At 58.0% G+C, this 21,554-nt stretch overlaps 1 protein-coding gene across 6 annotated transcripts in view; it reads left to right on the plus strand.

The window, feature by feature from the left end:
- PPP6R2 (protein phosphatase 6 regulatory subunit 2) overlaps window positions 1-20,294 on the plus strand; it is an 84,502-nt gene extending 64,208 nt beyond the window's left edge. For 2 of the 6 annotated variants that reach the window (XM_047066645.1, XM_047066650.1), the window contains 18 exons: window positions 1,425-1,537; window positions 1,925-2,038; window positions 3,898-4,024; window positions 5,014-5,166; window positions 8,039-8,242; window positions 9,387-9,451; window positions 11,123-11,238; window positions 13,601-13,686; window positions 14,079-14,159; window positions 14,525-14,622; window positions 15,052-15,109; window positions 15,380-15,504; window positions 15,681-15,844; window positions 16,263-16,428; window positions 16,514-16,602; window positions 17,124-17,286; window positions 19,096-19,356; window positions 19,439-20,294. In XM_047066645.1, the coding sequence (XP_046922601.1) occupies window positions 1,425-1,537; window positions 1,925-2,038; window positions 3,898-4,024; window positions 5,014-5,166; window positions 8,039-8,242; window positions 9,387-9,451; window positions 11,123-11,238; window positions 13,601-13,686; window positions 14,079-14,159; window positions 14,525-14,622; window positions 15,052-15,109; window positions 15,380-15,504; window positions 15,681-15,844; window positions 16,263-16,428; window positions 16,514-16,602; window positions 17,124-17,286; window positions 19,096-19,356; window positions 19,439-19,490 (2,235 nt within the window). In that variant the 3' untranslated portion in view covers window positions 19,491-20,294. The remainder of the gene's footprint in view (window positions 1-1,424; window positions 1,538-1,924; window positions 2,039-3,897; window positions 4,025-5,013; window positions 5,167-8,038; window positions 8,243-9,386; window positions 9,452-11,122; window positions 11,239-13,600; window positions 13,687-14,078; window positions 14,160-14,524; window positions 14,623-15,051; window positions 15,110-15,379; window positions 15,505-15,680; window positions 15,845-16,262; window positions 16,429-16,513; window positions 16,603-17,123; window positions 17,287-19,095; window positions 19,357-19,438) is intronic. The other 4 variants (XM_047066647.1, XM_047066646.1, XM_047066648.1 and 1 more) reach the window with 4 other exon arrangements.
- Window positions 20,295-21,554: the final 1,260 nt, after the last annotated feature.

The raw sequence follows: 21,554 nt of genomic DNA on the forward strand, positions 1-21,554 counted from the left end.
TGACCAGAATTATATTAGTGATCGCATCTCTGGCTGAGTAACAAATTATCCCAAAACTTAGTTGTTTATAAGAACAAGTATTTTTTAAATTTCTCTTTCTATGAGTCAGGGACCTGGACACGGCTTAGCGGGTCCTCTGCCCAGGGTCTCTTACAAGACTGTGGTCATCTCAGGACTCAGCTGGGGGAGGCCCTGCCTCCAGGGTCACCAGTGGCTCAACAGGACTCCGTTCCTTGAGGGCCGTGGACCTGTCCACGGGGCAGCTCACAACGTGCTGCTGGCTTCCCTTGGAGTGAGCAAGACGGAAGTTCTTCTTCTGCAGTCTTGGCAGGGACAGTCTGCACTGTGGCTGTACTCTGCTCTCTAGAAGTGAGTGGCTGAGGAGGTGGGGTTTACGAGGGCGTAAAGCCTCTGGGAGGGAGGCCCCCACCGCCAGTGTGGAAGCATGTAGGGTGGCAGTGGGGCTTCCTCTTGGCCCCCTGCCTGCTCCCTGCAGTGATCACTGTTGAAGGATTTGGGGTGTATTTTTTCTGTGCATGACAAAAGTAAACAGACACGCTGCCCTCAGCAATTTGAGAACAGTGGTGCCGACCTGTGTCTGAGCCTGTGCTGTGGCCTGGCCACACTGTTCTCTGTTCCTCTCCGCCCACGGGGCCGTCAGACAGCCGGGTGAGGGTGCCTATGCTCCATACTGAGGAGGGCGGGTGCCCCTCCACCAGTGTGAGCACCACAGGCCGCCGACTGGTCTGTTCCTGGCCCAGACGCAGGGGTGAGGCCACAGGGACCACCTGACTGCTTTCATTTCTCCCCAAAGTAGTCATGCAAACACTTTCTGTAGCCCAGAGTTCCCACAGTGTGCAGGTCACGGCTGCATGTTCTGACACTCCCGGCATGGAGCCAGGGGGCTGAGTTTCTCTCTAGTTAGTTTAGCTGCACCACTAAACACCCCATGTTGTTGCGAGTGCACTGATTCCAGATTTTCACTAGTTAAGGTTTAATGTTTCCCTAGAAGAGTTGAGGCCTCTGTTTTCTGTAGCACCTTGTCTGTTTCCATTAGCTCATAGGACTCATTCTGAGTGTTACCAGCTACAGTTTAATACTTAATATTGTAAATATTAATTTAAAATACAGTGGCAGTAACGTGGTCACATATGCAGCATATCTCAAAATGGTTCCAGGGATAGAGCAATGTCTCTGTGGTGTATCTGACCCTCGAGAGCCCTATCTGGAGTCTGGGTTAGCTCAGTACAGCTGAAAGGTCTGACCGGATTGCATCCTGACATTCAGAAAGGCCAACCAGTTTTCTCTGAAATGGACTTGTTTAGAGAGTCCAGTGTGTTCTTCCGAGAACTGAGCAGTGGGACGGCTCTACTGGCCTCTCTCCCCAGCCCTGAGGGGAGTGCTGTGTCTCCTTTTCCTTCCAGAGACAGTCCAACGCCTCTCAGACTCTCTGTGACATCGTCAGGCTGGGCAGAGAGCAGGCCAGTCAGCTGCAGGAGGCCCCGGAGCCAGACCCCCTCCTCACAGTGCTGGAGTCGTGAGTGCTGGCTGCATTGCGGGTGCCTGGCTGGGTGGGGTGGGGTCTTTCTGAGCATGAGGAGGCCTCCAACCCCTGCCCTGAGCACAGGCAGATACTGCAGATGCCCAGATTCTGATGAGCTGGCTGTGAAATACTCCCATCTAGTTAACTTGATGAGCCTGTTTCTCATGGGAGGAGGGGTCTCCAGGGGACCCCTGGCATGTGTAGGGACTCTAGGCCAGCAGGGGCAGGAGTGTCGTGAGAACCCTGGGTGCCCAGCCTGAAGCCCAAGCGAAGCCGCCCGAGTTTTAGGGTGTTGCTCCTTTATAGAGAGGAGAGGCGGTCCTTTGGACGTTGGCCTGTGTGTCTGCTCCAGCAGCAGTGACCTCTGTGTGTGTCTGACAGGCAGGACTGTGTGGAGCAGCTTCTGAAGAACATGTTTGATGGAGACCAGACTGAGAGCTGCCTCGTTAGTGGGACTCAGGTGTTACTTACCTTGTTGGAAACAAGGCGGGCTGGGTGAGTGTCTCGCATGAGAGCTTGAATATGATGAGTGGTCTGGGTGTGTGGGATTTTTAACTAATTGTTAATGATGGGTAGACTCTCTTTGTTGAAAAGATAAACTTACAGCTCCTTGACCTTTGGCGTCAGTCATGTTCCTGCCTCAGGCCGAAGGTACCCAATGTCGCCAGCTTACAAGGTGTTTATAGATGTATCTGTGGAATAGGTATGAACAGTGGGTTTCTCCATAGACTGTCCCAGTGTGTGATGTGTGTAAGTGTGGTGTGGGGTGTGTGTGTGTGTGTGTGAGTGGTTTTTGTATGTACACGCCAATGTGTGGGGGTGTGGGCTGTGAGGTGTGTGTGTGTATGTCTGATCTGTTCTGTCCCGTCATGTGCTGTGGTAGTGGCCTGTCTCCCAGGGTGACTAGTTCTCTTATTTCTTCTGGAGGGGACTTCATTGAAGCTCCCAGCACTGATAAACTGCACTTTAAAAAATTAAAAAAAAAAAAAAAAAAAAAAAAAAAGCAATAGGGACACCTGGGTGGCTCAGTCAGTTAAGTATCCAACTCTTGATCTCAGCTCAGGGTCTTGATCTCGGGGTCTTGATCTCAGGGTCGTGAGATCAAGCGCCGCATTGGGCTCCATTCTAGGCATGAAGCCTATTTAAAAAATAATAACAATAAAAAAGGGCACCTGGGTGGCTCAGTTGGTTAAGCGTCTGACTTTGGCTCAGGTCATGATCTCGCGGTCTGTGAGTTCAAGCCCTGCATTGGGCTCCGCGCTGACGTTGGGCTCTGTGCTGACAGCTCAGAGCCTGGATCCTGCTTGAGATTCTGTCTCCCTCTCTCTCTGCCCCTCCCCTGCTCTCTCTCAAAAATAAACATTTTAAAAAATTTAAAACAACAACAACCAAAGAATAAGAAATGACAAGAAATTGAGTTAATCTTGGTATGGGATTAGTAGCAGTTTTTGTCTCTCTTTCTCTGGGATCCAATACAGATCTATTAGTTTATTACCTAAAAATAGAATTATAACATTATCATTGTTTTCTCTAGTTAGACAATCAGGATATTGATTTTTTTAATGTTTATTTTGAGAGAGAGAGCGAGAAAGCACATACATGCTCAGGGAGGAGCAGAGAGAGAGAGAGGGAGAGAGAGAATCTCAAGCAGGCCCTGCAGTGTCAGTGCAGAGCCTGATCTGGGGCTCGATGCCACCAATCATGAGATTGTGACCTGAGCCCAAGTTGGACGCTTAACTGACTGAGCCATCCCGGTACCCCAAGAATGCTGATTTTTTTTTTTTTCTTTCAATCTTTGTGAATCCTGGAAGCCTGGGCCTTTTCTGTAGGATGTGGGGGTTTTTCTCAAGGCCTCTCCCAACCTTGCCTGCAGTAAAGGGACAGCATGGAAATGAGACATAAAAACAGAGATGAGCCAGCTGATTCTTTTTTTTAATTCTTTTTTTGTATTTAAAATGTTTTTCTATAATGGTCACGTATTACTTTTATAACTGGAAAAAGCATTTAAATAAAGATCTCAGAGAAATTAGTTCGAAAAAGCTGGAGGGACGATGTGGAGTCCTGTCTCCTGTTTTTCAACCAAGGAGTAGGAACAATGGTGAATTTTCCAAAACCAGAGGTGGGGGCCAGAGGTAGTCCGGTGCGTGTGAGATGCCACCAGCCCCGTGGGGGTGAGGAGGCTGTCCTTGGCCATCACCTGGGAGTGTTTTCTAAAGGCCACTGTTGCTTTTCTCTTCTCTCTGTACCAGCCACCAAACCACTCTTGAGCCAATAGGTGGAGAAGTTGGGGGGCGAGGTGTGACAGAGGATGGGGGTGTATGCCCTGTGTCTCCATCTGCTGTCCTCATCCACAGGACAGAGGGCTTGGTGGACTCCTTTTCTCAGGGACTGGAAGGGCTGTGTACCGTCAGCAGCAGCATACTGCACGGCATTGAGCCACGACTGAAGGACTTCCACCAGCTTCTACTCAGCCCGCCAAAGGTGGGTGACCTTGAACAGCTGTTAGGTCCCTATGCAGGCGTTATAGGCAGGATGATTTGCAAGTAGACCACCAGACATCCCGACTTGAGAGCCACCAGACAGATCCCAGAGGCATGTTTCCCTACCCTCATCTGCTGAATGTCCGTCTCTTCTCTGAGGTAAGGCTGGATGGGGAGGACATTTTGCAGCCCCCCAGATGACTCTTGCAGTCTGAAATAGGGGCCGTCTGAGAGCCCAAGTTTACTGTAGGTCTGGCCTCCAAGTCAGGGGTACCTGGCCAATGGTCAGGGAAAATCCCAGGGGAGGCCTTTGCTCAGCTCAGTAGCTCCAGGCAGCACTTGGGTCACACGGAGAAGGGCTCAGTCGCTTAGCCACCATGGAGCTCACTGTGGAGCCCCTCTCCTCTGTCAGGGCCCCTTTCCCTTTCCTTGGTGCTTCGTAGCACCTACTATGATCTGTTGCACTATGAAGGTAGGGATTCTGGAACATTTCATTAATGAAACATTATGCTGCATGTGTGTGGGGTCAGAAAACCCTGGCATCCAATCTGATGAGGCCAGCTGTTACTTGTCTCCTTCAAGTATGTTCATGGGGTGTCTGTTAGCTCGGTGTCCTGACACTGTGTCCCCCAGAGAGCTGGCCCCATGTTGGACATGTCTCATAACCTGACATGCACATGTCTTTGCTTGGTTTGCTGGGACCAGAGAGCCCTGGGCTTCTGGGGACAGTAGACCACCATTGCTTACTGTTTTGTGAGGCCCTGAAGGGAGTGGTGGGGTCCCTAACCCTGCTGACCCCTTATTTCCTCTCATAGGCAACACTGGCTTGAGGAACCTCCACACACACATCGCATGCCTCCCCAGGCTGAGCCGCTTCATGGAGTAGTGGCCTGGCCCTTTGAGCAGTTAGCACCAGAGCTGAGAGAAGCCAGTAGCGGCCATCCATGCTGGTTGCAAGTCTCTAACTGGGTGGTGCTCTTGTGTTTGTAGAAAAAAGCGATCCTGACCACCATCGGCGTGCTGGAGGAGCCTTTGGGGAATGCCCGTCTGCACGGGGCCCGCCTCATGGCTGCACTGCTGCACACGAACACGCCCAGCATCAACCAGGAACTCTGCCGGCTCAACACCATGGGCTTACTGCTGGTAAGTGGGCTCTCCTGCCAGCCCTGGGTGGCTCTCTGCATGTCTTGCACTGTCAGCAGGGGGGTGGGCAGACAGGGCAGGTGCACTGGGCGGGGGTCTGTCAGGGGCAGGCATTTGGACCTCAGTATCCAGACAAGGTTCTGCCCGGAACAAGCATAGTCTGTACAGAGAAACCATTTCCCAATCCTGTCACAGGGTTCGCCGGACAGGTCGCTGGTGAAGCACACCGAGTGACCGTGGGATAGGCCTTGGTGTAGGCTTACAGAGAATTGCCCCGAAAGCAGAGGGCAGATTTCTAATCCACTGTGAGGGACTGGGGTAATACAGTCCATCTCCTTCCTGTTTTCTCCCCACGATAGAACTTTTATTATAGCTCTCCAGCATAAAACGTCCTGAAAGAGCAAATCCTGGTCACTCACAGTAGAAGGCCACCCTAGCAGCTCTTGCCCAGGCCAGTGGGAAGTGGTCCTCTCTTCAGCAGATACCTCTCTGGTGCCTGCGGGAGACGGTCAGGCAGGCAGGGATAGCAGAGCAGCACTGGCTGTGGGCAGCAGGCTCCGCCACGGAAGGTGGGTGCTGATGGGGAGGGTGTCCCCCTGGGTGTGCACCGTGAGCACGTGGGGTCTCGGTCTCCCTCTTCCCTTCTGCCTTGCCTTAGGGCCTCTACTCCCAGAGAACTGAAATCTTTTCTAATTTAAATTCTTATCCCACGGGCGCCTGGGAGGCTCAGTCAGTTAAGCATCAGACTTTGGCTCAGGTCATGATCCCGCGGTCCGGAGTTCAAGCCCCGTGTTGAGCTCTGTGCTGACAGCTCAGAGCCTGGATCCTTCCTGCTTGGGATTCTGTGTCTCCCTCTCTCTCTGTCCCTCCCCTGCTCCTGCTCTGTCTCTGTCTCTCTCTCAAAAATAAACATTTAAGGGGCGCCTGGGTGGCGCAGTCGGTTGAGCGTACGACTTCAGCCAGGTCACGATCTCGCGGTCCGTGAGTTCGAGCCCCGCGTCAGGCTCTGGGCTGATGGCTCAGAGCCTGGAGCCTGTTTCCGACTCTGTGTCTCCCTCTCTCTCTGCCCACCCCCCCACCCCCGTTCATGCTCTGTCTCTCTCTGTCCCAAAAATAAATAAACGTTGAAAAAAAAAAAATAAAATAAAAAAATAAACATTTAAAAAATTTCTCATCCCAGAAGGGGGCAGCCTTGGAACTAGGCCTGAAGTACTGACTATATCTCAGTTTCTTACAGGGTTTGGGAGTCAGCTGGGCATTGCTGTGCTGAAATCCCAGATACGGATCAGGGCTTCGTTTTTGAAAGACCTCCTTTCCTTTTCCTCTCTTCAAAAAAAGTGTCTCCCACCCCCCTTTTTTGCTTTTATTTTTTTGTGGTAAAATATATATAACATAAAATTTATCATTTTTATAATTTGTAAGTGTATAATTCAGTAGATTTAAGTACATTCCCAATGTTATATAACCATTACCACTCTCTGTTTCTGGAACTTTCTCCTCTTCTGAAACAGAAACTTTGACCAGTAAGCAGTCTATCCCCTGCCCCTCTCCCTCCCCCAGCCCCAGCCACCACCATCTACCTTCTCTTTTTTTTTTTTTTAAATATTTTTTACATTTATTTATTTTTGAGAGACACAGAGAGAGACACAGAGCACAAGTGGGGGAGGGGCAGAGAGAGAAGGAGACACAGAATCCGAAGCAGGTTCCAGGTTTTGAGCTGTCAGGACAGAGCCCGACACGGGGCTCGAACTCACAAACCGTGAGATCATGACCTGAGTTGAAGTTGGACACAACCAACTGAGCCACCCAACCACCCTATACCTTCTGTCTCTTTGAGTCTGACTCTTGTAGGGACCTTACAGAAGTGGAACCACGCAGGATTTAGCCTTTTGTGTCTGGCTTATGTCACTCAGCAATGCGTCCTCAAGGTTCATCCATGTGGTGGCACGTGGCAGGATTTCCGTCCTTTTTAAAGCTGACTAATATTCCATTATGTGAAGTGACCACATTGTGTTTGTCCAGAGCCATTAGTTGATAGACACGTGGGTTACTTCCAGTTTTGGGCTGTTTTGAATACGCTGCTGTGAACATGGGTGTGCCCGTATCTCTTCTGAGTGTGTACCAAGAAGTGGGATTGGCGGGTCATACAGTAATTCTACGCGTCTGTTTGAGCAGGCAGCAGGTTACCGTAGTAGCTGCCCCATTTTACCGGCAACGTCCTCACCGATGTGGCAGGCACATTGTCACTCTCCTTGCCAGTGCCTCCTCCCTGGCCTACGGGACCAGAGAGTCACAGGCAGACTGCTGTCCCCACCCTGGTCCAGGGGAAGGACACAGCCATCCTCTAGGCTTGGCTGGGGTTTGGGCCTCACTGGGTTCCATCGGGGAGTGTCCACCTCTCGATTTCACATCTCTTCCTGAACAGAGTCCCTGGGTGTTTGAGAATTTAATGTACTTCCAGTAACTCATGGGTCAAGACAAAATCGTAAAGGCAGAATAATAAACATTTACATAGCAAAATGTGTATCATGTACTTAAAGTGGGTACCACAGGAGAAGTACACTTGGGAAAGAAAAAAGGCTAAAAATTCATGAGTTAAACTTCTAAGTTAAGGACAAAAAGATAAGCCCAGCACAGGGTGTGTTCAGATGAGAGCAGAGATTGGTGAGACAGAAGGGCGGGTGGCCCTTTGTCAAGGTTCCAAACAGACCATCTCAAGGAGGTACCGTCAGCACCCGCCTGGCCACCCACATGGTCAGGGGACAGCGTGTGGGAATGGTGCACTACCACGACAGCGATCCCCTCGCCTCTGTGGTCCTGCTGCCGGGAGAAAACCCGTCCAAGGACTTTCCTCTGTCCTCTGTTTACTCAGGACCTGTTTTTTAAGTACACCTGGAATAACTTCCTGCACTTCCAAGTGGAACTATGCATAGCCGCTATTCTCTCCCATGCTGCCCGCGAGGACAGGGCAGAAGCCAGTGGACTGGAGGGCAGGGTGGAGCTTCTGCCCGGAAGCGGGGACCCAGAGGCCCCCCAGCCTGCTGCCAGCCGCCCTGAGAACACAATGGTGACCCATGTAAGTCCAGCCAGCGTCCTGTGTGTTGCTGTGCGCCCTTCCTGTCACTGCGAGCTGAGCCCCACCCTGTGTGGATATCCGCACTGCGGCTGCCCCCTAAGCCTCCCATGACGTGGGTGAGCTGCCCTCCCTCCACTGTGAGACATAGAGTCACGGAGAAAGTGTCCCTGCTTGCCGGGGAGCCGAGGGCCGGGCCCTGCGGTGGGCCACGCTCACCAGAGGGGGCCAGAGCATCTGGATGCAGCCCCAGGGTCTGCTGCCGTCATGACAAGGCCATGAAGGAAAGTGTGCAGGAAAGAGAATGTGTCGAAGTCTCAGGGGAAAACATTCTGGGGTTGTGGACCCTGTGAAAGGAAAGTTTTGCCTTTTTCTTGGCACTTCCATGCTGGCCCATGAGTGTCTCATGGGAGTCTCCCCTCTGGGACTGCCCATAGCTCTTCCCTGGTGTCCGTGTCTGTGTCTCCTCTGCCCTAAACAGCTGACGAGGGCAATGTTAACAAGTGTTTGTTGAGGAGGAGAGGAAACAGGCGTGCGGGTGGGTGGGTGCCATGAGGAGGTGGGCACGGTCACTTCTTCTTGAGTCAGGGAGCCCACTGGTTCGTGCTTCCCTGGGGAGGCTGGGGGCTGTGGGGGTGGGGTGGGGGGACGATTCTGACCTTCAGGCTGGCTGTGAGGCTCAGACAGGAGGGACACAAGTGTCTGACCAGAGAGGCCTGCGTCGTTCAGGCCTGAGCTGGACAGCAGCCCAGGGGGTACACAGGTGGGGGCAGGTGCTTTGACACCAGTGAGTGAGGGACCCTCACCCAGATGAGGAGGCCCTGTATGGAGTGGGGTGTGAGGTGGGTCCGAGAACACATGCAGAGGCACAGGAAATGGCGCCCAGGCCCAGAGGCCAGAGGAGGCACTTGGGCCCGATCCTTGCTTCTGGACAGAGAAGGTGGGAGGCGGCCAAGGGGAAGGAGCGGAGCTGGGTGGCCCTATGGGGCCCGGGCAGCACCTTTGCTCCTGTTTGGACCGTAGGAAGGCATTGGGGACGTTGCGCTGATGTGCCTGCTTGCTGCCAGCCTAACCCACACGGTCCATTGTCGGGTAGAGGGCAGCGTGCAGCCCTGCAGACCCTGACTGGGGTCACCTGTCCCCTTAGCTGTTCCAGAAGTGCTGCCTGGTCCAGCGGATCCTGGAGGCCTGGGAAGCCAATGATCACGCACAGTAAGGACCCACGGGAGCTGCAGGGGGTACCCGAGGGCCTGGTGTGTGGCTCCGGTGGGGAAAACCTGGAAGTGCTGGCCAGGGAGGGGCAGGCCTAGGGTGCCCAGGAGAGACAGGCAGAGCCACTCTTCTCCTTGCCCCACCCGGCCTGTCTGTCAGCAGGGACCCCAGCCTTCCACTCACAGTGTGTCCTCAGTCCTCCCATCTCCCCATCCCCGCCACCAGCTGCTTCTCCTGCTAAGCCCTGAACCCTCAGCAGTGCATCTGGGCTACTTTTTGCTTTCTCTCCTGCCCCACCGGCCTCTCGCGCCCTGAGCAGCTGGGATCTTTTTGAAACACACAGATGGTCTTCCCACTGCCTAAGTCTCGACCATCCAGGTCCCTGTGTGGGCTGCCCCTGCCCACAGCCCTGCCCACACCCTGCCGTCGCTCCACCCTGCCCGCTGCTGCTTCTGGGGGGCTCTGATCTCACCCACCTCATGGCTCGCATCCTGCTGTTACCCCACCAGGTTGTGTCCTCTGCAGAATACGTGCAACATGTGGGACGGGGTCATCTGTCCTTCCTTGGGTCTGGCCCACGTGATACCACTGAAGCCCCATGGGCAGCTTGCTCTTGTCCCTCTTGTGCACTTGTGCACACGGTGCCTGTCGCGGTGGGTGGCTCACTCCTTTCAATGAGGGGCCCACGATGCCACAGAGGCTGAGACTCACAGCAGGCTGCACACAGGCCTCCCCGCGGGCCTGTCCCTCCAGGCTCCCTCCTGACCCCTTCTTCTGCCAGGCTGGGCTCACTGACTCAGGAGCCCACCTTTGCTTCCTCTTCTGGGCACCGTCAGGCTTTTAGGACAGAGAACATGGTCGAAAGTGACTTTGTTCCCTCTGAGCATTTAACGCCTTCCTAGCACAGGGGGCTTTAAAGATTTGCCCTTGTGTTGGGTCACGCCTGTGACGGAGGAGAGGTTGAACGTGAAGCTGTGTGTGCTTGGCAGCGTGGGGTGGGAAGGTGGACGGAAGCCAGGACTCAGGCCTTAGAGTGTGTAGAACTCAGCAAGGGAGGCAGTTTGCAGACCCGGGGAGCCAGGCAGCGACAGGCCAGCTCCCAGCCACTGCCCATGTGGAGCAGCCCCTGCCTGGCTCTGGGTCCCAGTCCCGTGTCCGTTCTTGACTCCCCCTGCCCTCCCCTGCCACCCACCGCTGGTCAGCACCCGTGGCAGGAATGCACTGTACTGGGGTCTCTGAACCTCTTCTGCCCCACTGGGTGTTCCTTCGGGTCAGCCGGCTCTGGGTGGAGCTGGAAGGGCCTCTGGGAGCCAGGACAGGGCAGAGGTGTCTGCGTGTGGGCTGAGGGGCGCAGCATCGGACCAGCCCTGCAGGGTGGGCAGAGGCCCACCAGGCCCTGCTGGTATGCAGGCCCCATGGCTGCCTCGGTTTCTGGTCTCTACGTTGGGGGTAGGAGTGGTGTCTGCCTCATTAGCACTCCTTGTAGTGAGATTGGAGTGATTGGCTGGCCTGTAGCAGGTGCTCTGGAAAAATAAGTGTCCTGCAGGTGGGATTCGCAGGGTGAGGGGAGCAGGGGGAACAGGGAGGGCTGGGAGCAGGGGCGAGGCCAGGGCCCTGATGGACACAGTGAAGAAAACCTAGTGGTCCCCTGATGCTGCCCTTCACTTTCAGGGCAGCGGGTGGCATGAGGAGAGGCAACATGGGCCACCTTACCCGGATTGCCAATGCGGTGGTACAGAACCTGGAGAGGGGCCCCATGCAGACCCACATCAGTGAAGTCATCCGAGGTGAGCCCGTCCTGCCCTTGTTGCCCTCCTGGCAGCAGGAGCCCCGTTCTGGGTCTGCCCCCGGCCCCTTCCCTCAGCCCCCTGCCTCTGCCGCATCTCCTGCCTCTGTCCCCTGCCCCCTTCCACTGCCTCCTGCCCCCTGCTTCTGCTCTCTGTCTCCTGCCTCCTACCTCTGCCATCTGTCTCCTGCCCTCTGCTCTCTGCCCCCTGCCTATGCCTTCTGCCTCCTGCCCTCTGCCCCTTGCCCTCTGCCTCCGCCCCCTGCCTCTGCTCTCTGCCTCCTGCCCCCTGCTTTTGCTCTCTGCCCCCTGCCTCTGCCTCCTGCCCTCTACCCCCTGCCTCTGCTCTTTGCCCCCTGCCCTCTGCCCCCTGCCTATGTCTTCTGCCTCCTGCACCCTGCCTACTGCCCTCTGCCCCTTGCCCTCTGCCTCCCCCCCTGCCTCTACTCTCTGCCTCCTGCCTCTGTCCCCTGCCTCTGCCCCCTCTCTCCTGCCCCCTGCTTCTGCCCCCTTTCCCTGCCCTCTGCCTCCTGCCCCCATCCTCTGCCCCCTGACTCTGCCTCCTGCCACCTGCCCCTGCCTTCTGCCTCCTTCCCCCTGCCTCTGCCCTCAGCCCCCTGCCTCTGCCCTCTGCCTCCTACCCCCTGCCTCTGCACTCTGCTCCCTGCCTCTTGCCCCCCTGCCTCTGCCCTCAGCCCCCTGCCCCCGTCTCCTGCTCGTCTCCTGCCCTCTGGCCCCCCTCAGCAGGCGGTGACTGCATTGGTACAGGACAGTCTGCTTGCTTTCCCACATGGGATCTTCTCTCAAGGTGGGCCTGGGTCCCAGGTGTCAGTTCTGTTGAACAGACCTCTGTGGAGGGCATCCTTGTGCCCAGCAGCCCTGTCAGGTGCCTGCACTCAGCAGCTCAGGTGTCAACAAGTTCTCTCCTGTGTCTGCTGCTCAGGGACCACCCGAGTCCCGCCCGAACACTGCCCTCCCGCTCCACAGTCCAGCTTGTCTCTGAACTCAGGCAGCTTTGCAGACCTTTCTAGCACAAGTCTGGGGAGCTGGGGAAGGTGACCTCTCTTCTTGAAGAACAGGTTTTGGGACCTGAGCAGAGGCAGCCCCTCCTCTGGTCAGTCTTCCCCTCTGCCCTCAGCCTGAGACATCCGCCATCCTGGGCTTCTCCTGCCTCGGACTCCAGGGCCACCCCTGCCCCGACCTGGGGTCCCACCACCCACGCCCTCTCACATCCTGGCCGTGGTCTGCAACTCCTGGCCACCAGGCTTCCTGAGCAGAGCCGGGAGGGCCCAAAGGAGTCTTGCTTCAGACAGGAAGGTGGGCAGGTCGGAAGGGCCCGTGTGGCTCCCCTGGGGAGGACGATGCCCAGACCAGCCTGAACAGCGTGCTGAGAGACACTGGGAGGTCAGGGCTGAACAGGTGGATGGAGTGCACTAGTGAGTCCAGGGAGCTGAAGGTGGGCAGAGGACAGGATCCCTCAAGGCCCTGGGGGCGGTGTTCACACCAGTTTCGTGACCAGGACCGTCTTCTCAGCCCCACGTGGGATGCTTGGGCGCAGTGGATGGTGTTTGCACAAAGGAGTGAGCTCCATCTGTCAGGACCCCCACCGGTGCCGTGATCCTGGAGCATAGGGGGGTGCTAGGGTTCCTCCCCCATCGTGCAGCAGAGGAAGCTGTGCTGCCAGTGTTAGGTCAGCTGTGTGGCAGGTGTGGTCCCCGCCGGTTTAGACCGGTGGCCTGCCACACTGGCTGCCTGGTTGTCCCTTCAGGGAGTCTCTGCTGTGGTCCCTATGGCACAGCGCCGGGGGTGAGTCTAGGAAGCTCTGGGTGGCCCTCCAGAATGGAAGCAGGGGAGTGTACTTGGTCGGTGGCCAACAGGCCAAGGTCAGGCACCTGTGACAAGGGTGTGTGGACCCAGGGAGGCTCCCTAGGAAGGGTGCAGTTTGGGGTGTGTGAGGTGAGCGAGGAGCTTTCTGCCGTGGTCTTCACTTGCTCTGGACTGTGACTCACTCTGGGGCTCTGACCTTTCCAGAAAACAGGCCCCCACAGGCCTGTGGGCTGCACTGAGGGGTTGGGGGGATGGGCGGAGAGGGAGATACAGCTGCAGTGGTATCCGCGCAGCAGAGGGAGATCCGCACAGCAGTGGTCCCCATGCTCACTTCGTACCTGGGGGCTCCTGAGGTCGGCTTGTGTGCCAAGATGCCCGCTGAGCTCAGGCCCTTCCCTGTGAGCGCCCTCGAGGTCCTGCAGGACCCCTGGCCGCCTAGGCCTCCCTTCCGGTGGCCCTCAGGCGTCCCCTCTGGGCCCTCCATGCCTGAGCACAGTGGCGCTGTCCCAGGGCTAAGTAATGGTGCTCCCTTGCAGGGCTCCCTGCGGACTGCCGTGGGCGCTGGGAGAACTTCGTGGAGGAGACACTGGCGGAGACCAACCGCAGGAACGCTGTGGACCTGGTGAGGGGCTCAGCTGTTCCCGTGGCACGGCATCCATTGGTGCCGCGGCCATGCCTTCCTGTCCGGTGGGGGGGGGGGGGTGTGGTGTGTGTGTGTGTGTGTGTGTGTGTGTGTGTGTGTGTGTGTCTCCGTCCATCCACACGGCCCTGAATGCGTGCAGTGGTCTCTGCCTCTGTGTCCTGAACACCGACCTGTCCTGCCTCGGGCCCCAGTGGCCCCCTAAAGCCTCAGCAGAGCTGGCCTGGCCCCTTGACCCTTCCCTGTCCCCTCAGGAGCCCTAGTGTGTTCTCGAGGGCTCCTGATTCCCGAGGCCTGGTGTGCCCTACACCAAGGGGAGGGGCAAGGGGGCAGCAGCCCCAGGGGCTCACGTCCACCCACTCTGGCTGTTTCAGGTAAGCACCCACCACCTTCACCCCTCGAGTGAGGATGAGGACATGGAGGGCGTTTTCCCTAATGAGCTGTCCCTGCAGCAGGTGCGTGTGGCCGCTCTGCACAAGCTCAGGCAGCCCTTCCCGCCCTTGGCAGCGCTCAGTCTCCAGGGCGTTGCCAGGCTGCTGCGGGAAACAGCCCAGGGGAGTGTGCTTGTCCCCACACACCAGGCTCAAGCAGGGGAGGGGCCAGACGTGCAGCGCCCTCGCCCCTTAATGAGGGGGGAACCCCCAGAGCCACATCGATGAGACCCTTGGGGACCCGGTGGATGACCTTTAAAGTAAACGAGGCTCTTTGGACGCGACCCTGCGTGCATGTCATCCGGTTGGGAGGACCCCGTGAAGCAGCAGAGTGAGCTTTTCTGGGAGCAGCTCCGTCTGAGGCCGCCTTGCGCCCCCCTCCCCGCCAGGCTTTCTCCGAGTACCAGGTCCAGCAGATGACAGCCACCTTCGTGGATCAGTTTGGCTTCAATGACGAGGAGTTTGCAGACCAGGATGACAGTGTCAAGTGAGCTCCCATCATGCTCTCTGGACCCTAAACCATGTCCACCCCACCTGGGATCCTGTCACCTGGGTGCTTCCCTCCTGTCACCACATCCCACATTCGAGCCTTCACCATCTCCCACCACCTTGTCCCTCTTGGAAAGGAGCTGGGTTCTGCCCAGTGTGACCAGGTTCCAGGCCTGCAGGAGGGGCTGGGCTGCAACACCCTCTGGGGAGGCAGATTGTCACCATGCAGACCAGGGACAGAGGGGCCTGGGTGGAAAACGAGTGAGTGTGAGGAGGGAGGCAGGACGGAGAGCTGCCCCCTTTGTCCGAGGCCCCCATTTACTTACACTCAAGGGGACAGGTGGACGTCCCCGGGGCATCAGGGCATGGATGGTTGCAGGACAAGCCCCAGGTGGCCCCATACTGACCATGTCCCTTATTGCTGCAGTGCTCCCTTCGACAGGATTGCTGAGATAAACTTCAGCATCGATGCTGACGAGGACAGTGTGAGTCCACAGCTCCATGCTCATTAGAAGCGGATGGGGACACTGGTGGGTGGGCAGTATGGGGACACAGGGCTGCTTCGTGGAGCCAAGCCCCCCATCCTGGGATCCCCCTGTCTGACTCAGCCCCTCCGGGAGCCCAACCCCCCATCCCATGGCCCCCCTGTCTGACTCAGCCCCTCCGGGAGCCCAACCCCCCATCCCATGGCCCCCCCCTGTCTGGCTCAGCCCCTCCCGGAGCCATTGCCACTATGTGGGTGATGTTGCCTGCAGCCCAGCGCAGCTCTGTTTGAGGCCTGCTGCAGTGACCACATCCAGCCTTTTGACGATGATGAGGAGGATGACATCTGGGAGGACAAGGAGACGCACTGCACTGCCCGAGTGACGGCTAGAGCCAGGTGTGAGGCCCACCTGTCCCCCTCCAGCCTCCTGAGGCAGAGAGGTCCCAGAAGGCTGTGTGTGCACTCCCAGCCCCACGCCAGCCACGATGTTCTGGGTGCACAAGAGGGGACACTCTGGGGCACCCCGTGTTGGTGCTGGCTGGTGGCTGCTCTGACCATGTGTCTTTCCCCAGGTTTGGGGGCCCTCACACCTCAGAGAGCTGCTCAAAGAATGGCCTGGAGCGTGGAGGCCAGGACAGGAAGGAGGGCTTGGAAGCAGACAAGGATGTGGCTCTGGCAGGTGCCCCTCTGGCCTCAGCCCAGAAGGAAGGTCCTCGCTTGGAGGGTGGCTCAGAAGGTAGATGCTGGGGACACAGGGTTCAGGCTGGGCAGGGGACTTGGGCAGGGACACAGGCCCTGGCCTGTGCGTGGTGGTGGTGGTGGGGGGGTGTTCTGCCGTGGGCCTGCTGTCTGTTGTCTGCAGACTCTGTGCCCAAGCTTGCAGGTGATGCTCCAGAAGGCAGCAGTGTCCCCACAACCCCCGGCTGTGCCAATGCAGGATTGGTAGCAGATGCTTTGGCCCAGATCTTGGCTGCCCCCCTGCCCCCTGTCGAGGTCACTCTGCCACATTGCCATGGCTGGTGGCCGGCCGGTGTCCACTGGTCCTGTCGGGGAAGGCATGCCCTGCGGCACTTCTTGCGGAGCCCCAGGGCTGTGAAGGCAGGTGGGGCTCACCTGTGGGTCAGGGCTGCCTGGACGGCTGTGTCTCCCCCCAGCAGGCGCCTCGTGGGCAGTATTTGAGGAGACGGTGAACTCGCCAGTGCCGGTTCCAGGAGTGGCGGTGGATGTGGGTTCCGGCGTGTGGGCATCCAGCACCCCCAGCCCTTCGGCTTTGGAGGAAAAAGGCTGGGCCAAGTTCACCGACTTCCAGCCTTTCTGCTGGTGAGGTGGGGCGGGCCAGGAGGTCACCCCATCTGCCTCTGGGGGTGGCATCTCCCTGGCCGGGGCTCAGCCTTGCCTTCCACAGCTCCGAGTCGGGGCCCAGGTGCAGCTCCCCGGTGGACACGGGCCACGGCGGTGCCCAGGATAGCCTGACCCAGGGCCCAGAGAGGACCCGTGAGTAGGAGGGGCTCTGAGCACAGGCAGTGGGAGGATGTAGCCAAGACCCCACTGTGGCTCCCTGTCCCCCTGGTGATACTGGGGTTTGCACATCTCCCAGAGGGCCTAGGCATAGGGCGGGTAGCCCTCGGGGTGTGCATGTCACTGGCCTGTACCCATCTGTGCTGCCAGGGCCTCTGGCGGACAGTGAGGGCCTTCCCAACCCAGGCCAGTCTCCCCAGGCCTTGCTTTCTCCATGCAGGTCACCTGAGTGCATTGTGCCACCTCAGTGGCCGTTCTGGGGCCTGTTCAGGGTCCTTGACCCTGAACCCCTCATCAGACAGGCTTGGAAGCTCCACAGGGTATCAGAGCCACACCGAGAGGGAGTTGGAAGTCACAGGGCTAAGTGGGGGCCCTCCTGGCCTGGGGGAGGAGAGCCCCTTTGTACAGTTCCTGTAAATACACAGATGCACGTGTGGGCTTAAGGACCCTGAGGCCACGCCCTGTGGCCCCTCCGTCCTCAGCTCCCTGTCTTGTAGTAGGCCCAGCTTCCCCATGTGCCTGGAACGCGTGTGTCACCAGGAAGGCCCCCCCAGTGGTTTCCGACAACACTGAGGACGAGCAGAAGATGGCAGGTGCCTTGGAGACTGTCAGCATGGGTCCCAGCCGGGAGACCCCCCTGCTGCCTGCGTCAGTCCCCAGGTGCGCAGGGTCCCTAGGTCCCCAGCACTCTGCTCACCTAATGCCCTGCTGGCCCTGTGACCCTGAGGATGCTGACTTTTGGGGGGTGGGGGGGTAGGGATGCCTATTCATCTAAGTGGAAGCTCGGGGTCAGGGATGCCTTCTTCACACAGGGAGAGCACAGGGACTGAATGTCCCGCCTTGGGGACTTGGGGATGGGGCTGCCCCAGATGGTGGGGAGGGGCCGTGGCCTCTCAGACAGCAGGAGGGAGGGTCTCTGAGGACGTCCTTGGGTCACAGGAATCCTGACTGGGGACATCTTCCCTGCAAGCTCCCCTGCACGCATCCCTCCTTCACCCACAGGAAGGCCCAGGCCTTTGGGATCCGTCATTGGATGGACAGACCCCTCCTGGCTGGGCACGGTGGGGAGGCAAGCTGCATAAGGAGCTGTGAAAACAGGGAACTGGGGGCCAGTGGGGCACTTGAGAGAGAAGGTGATGGTGGAGCCGAAGCTTACAGGGGCGAGGGGGGGGCAGTCCCCCAGCAGGAGAGGACAAGGACCAGATGTGTGACAGTGGGAACAGCCGTGGAGTCTCCTTCCCCCTACCCCCCCCAGCCCGCTGCCCCAGCCCTGGTGGTCCCGCAGGTTTGGGGCTCAGTCCATCCCATTGGTGGGGGTCCAGCTCTGGCTCACAGCATGCTCGTTCTCAGGACCCCAGACAACAAGGCCTGTCCCTCAGGGGGCACAGCTAGGAGCCAGCGGGGCCAGGCAAGGAGGCAGGGCCCCAGGCCCCTGAGTGGTGATCCTTGGGTTAAAGGCATACATGGTTCCTGAATGGGTTTAATTCCTTCTCAAAGTGCAGAATCACTGCAAGTGTCAAAGCCTCTTCCTCTTTTCCTAACTTCCCTGACTAAAAACCAGCTTTGCTCTGAGAAGCAAATTATGTTCTGAAAGCAAGTGGGCCATTTCCGGAGCTGCCTGCATGACTCTGGTCCCAGCCCGCCTGTGGGTGAGCCCTCAGGCTGTGCCCACCTAGGCCAACACCTGGTCACCAGGCTTTAACGTAGGGCGTTTCTTACGCTGCCCGTGGCTCCCCCACCCTCACTGGCTCCCAGGGGTCCTTGTACGGTTGGAGCTGACCTTATATGTAATTGAAGCAAGCACTGGGCAGGTGTGGGCTGAATGGAGGAGCCATGGGCTCGCTCTCCTGGGCTGCAGCAAGAAGGGCTGTGAAGACCAGAGCCCGGCACTGGGGCTGGTGTCCTGAGGCCACTGGTTCTTGACCTTCCCAGTTACAGGAGGGACCATTTCTGGGCACATGGCCCATGGGCTGCCTTTTTAAAAAAATTTCTCACATTTATTTATTATTGAGAGAGAGACAGAGTGAGCAGGGGAGGGGTAGAGAGAGGCGGAGACACAGAATCTGAAGTAGGCTCCAGACTCTGAGCTGTCCGCACAGAGCCCGACGTGGGGCTCGAACTCCCAAACTGCGAGATCATGACCTGAGCCGAAGTCAGACGCTCAGCCGACTGAGCCACCCAGGCGCCCCCCGTGGGCTCTCTTAAGTGGGCTGGGTGTGGTGCAGAGTTAGTGAGGGTCGCTGGAAGTATTGAGGGGAGCATGTTGCATACCAGGGTGGGGGGTGGGGGTGGGGAGCTGTCTGGAGAGAGACCAGCTCAGGGCAAGCACTACCTGGAAGGCCTGAGGTCTCGGTGGACAGGCAGGTGATCTCTGGTGTTTGTGGAACGTGGGGGGGGGGGGGGGGGGGGGGCGCAGAACCACACTGGAACCTAGAGCCCAGGTAACTGGAGCCTGTGTCTGCCGTACAGGGCTGAGTGCACCGCCAGCACGCTGTCAGACCCCACCTCCCCTGCACCTGCAGAAGCAACCTTCACCCCAGCTGTGGCTGTCCCCCCTGAGGCTGCTGTGGCGGCCACCACGGCGCCGGGCAAGGCCAGTCCCGCCCCAGCTACCCTGCCAGTCGCTCCTGTGTTGAGCGGGGCGGTTCCAACAGGGCCCGTAGCGGCCGTCACCACTGCAGCCCCATCCACTTGCACAGCAGCCATCCTGGGGACAGCGACAAAAGACAGGTGAGCCGGTCAGGCTGGGGGAAGGGGACCGGACGGGACCCTTGGGACCAAGGGCTCTAACCCCCCGCTCGTCTTCCTGCAGGAAGATGGACGCACCACCACCTGCAGGAGCCACCTTGAACGGCCCCGTGTGATGCTGCTGCCGCCCAGCCGTGGCGCGCCCTTAATCGAGAAAACTACCTGGTGATGCAATTTGTCTTTTTTAATTTAATTTAATTTTATTTTAAAATAAATGCTGCATTGGTAAAGCTGGCAGTTGGAACCAGTTGGACAGCCCAGCTTGCGTCTCTCCTGCCTGACCCCACGTGGGCCTCGAGTCCAGTGAGTCCAGCTCCGCGCACAGCAATAAGGCCTCAGATGTGCGCTCTGCCGGCGGGAGCCAGGGGCCAGAGCCCCAAGACACCGTGAGGACTGAGGGCCACGACGGGCATGGACGTCACAGGCTCTAAGCCTCAGTTTTTACTGATTATTATTTTTTTTTAACAAACGCAGGAAAGAGCCACGTGTTTGCACTTTTGTGTCCAGCCACAACGAAGGGTCTCCCTGGCTCTGGGGACAAATGTGGGTCTGGAGCTGGACTGGCCAGACAGGGTCTTAGCTGCCCAGTGGCCCTGGGAGCCGGCCTTGAGCCAGGCTGCAAAATTTGACTGCCTTAAAATAAGACCCTCACGGCCTGGTGGGCAGTTGGGGCACCTGGCAGGGGCTGGCCATGGGCGTGCAGGATAGGGGCACAGGGGGTGCAGAGACTGGCTTCGGCGATGCCAGGTGGGGTGGGGGGGGGTGCACCTGTTGGGAAGGGCAGAGCCAGGCCATGCTGTCCTAGAGGGGTCTGCAGGATTATTTTATGTTGAGTCCATTTTTAATGTTCTGATAATCTGACAGGGCACCCGAGACCCCCAACTCCCAATAAAAGCTGTGTTATTATTCTTACTGACAAACCTGTGTGTTGTTCAGCCGCAGGCCCTGGAGCCCTAGCCTGACCGGCAGCAGGGGGGTCACTGCTGCCTCCGCCCCCGCCCCGCGTTGGCAGTAGTGTCTCAGAACTGATGCAAGTTGAGAGCTTTTTTCTTTGTAAAACAGGCTCTGCCTACAGCCGACCCAAGGGCCACCTGGTCCTCACCAGCCAGGCAGCAGGGGCAGCCAGCAGGGCCTCCCTGGTCACTGAGGGCCTGGATGTGGGTCTGTGTACTCATCAGTGCCTCCATTCCTCCTAAGCAGCTGTGGTCCTGCGCTTACCTCGCCCTGTGGCCCCTGCTTTGGTGACTTCTGACCTCCTCTCTTGAGACAGCCTCCGTGTGAAATCAGGCAGGCACAGGACCCCAGGTGTGGATCTCCTGGGTGTTGGGAACCTTAGTCCAACAGCTATCCACTATGTGACCCAGAGAGAACGTGGGGGCTCTCCTCACAACTCACCTGATACCACCAGTGGGTCCTTCCTGTGCCTGTGTCCACACCTGCCCACCTCCCACCTTACAGGTGCTACCTACCACCTGTCAGGCCCCTCCACACCACCAGCCCCTCTGGCTGGGAATCTGACTCACCACCGTCCCAGACCACTGTGGAATGTTCTTGGCTTATGTGACACCTACACCCCGATCCCACACACCCCACCTGACAGGCACCTGGTACAGGGACTCACATTTGTGTGGGGAAGGAGGAGAGTGATCACAGTGGCACCCATCATGCCCCGGACAGAGCCCAGGGTGCAGGGAAGGGGGTGGGCAGGCATCTGGAGCAAACTTCCCAGAGCCCCCACCCCCCAAACATAAGGAGCCCCCCACTCCTCAGCATCTCCCTCCCAGATTCCCTCCCATCCACTCTCATCTGATCAGGGAACAAACAAATCTCAGCCACCCATCCTCCAGCCATTCTGACTGTCTGCTCTCCGGACAGCCTTCTGGGGGCCACACAAATGGCCGATACCAGCTCCCCTTAGTGAACTACTGCCCTCCTCATGTCACACCTCCAGATGGCCACCTTCTGTCTGAGGGCTGCTTGCGTGGGGACGGGGGAGGTGTCTTTCTCTTGGGCTGTGCCAGCCCCAAGGCCACCCCTGAGGGTGACTGGGCACCAAGCTAGGCCCTGATGAAGCTGCCTCCACCCCCAGGGCCGTGGATTCCCTAGCAGCAGAACTCGGCCCCCACACAGTGGCCCTGGGTCCTGGACCGAGTGGGTGGCGGGTGGCGGTGCTCTGGGCA

The sequence above is a fragment of the Lynx rufus genome, unplaced genomic scaffold (genome assembly GCF_022079265.1).
Source record: "Lynx rufus isolate CCGP_SWC_20201006 ecotype Redwood Valley unplaced genomic scaffold, mLynRuf1.p SCAF_7, whole genome shotgun sequence".
Lineage (NCBI taxonomy): Eukaryota > Metazoa > Chordata > Mammalia > Carnivora > Felidae > Lynx > Lynx rufus.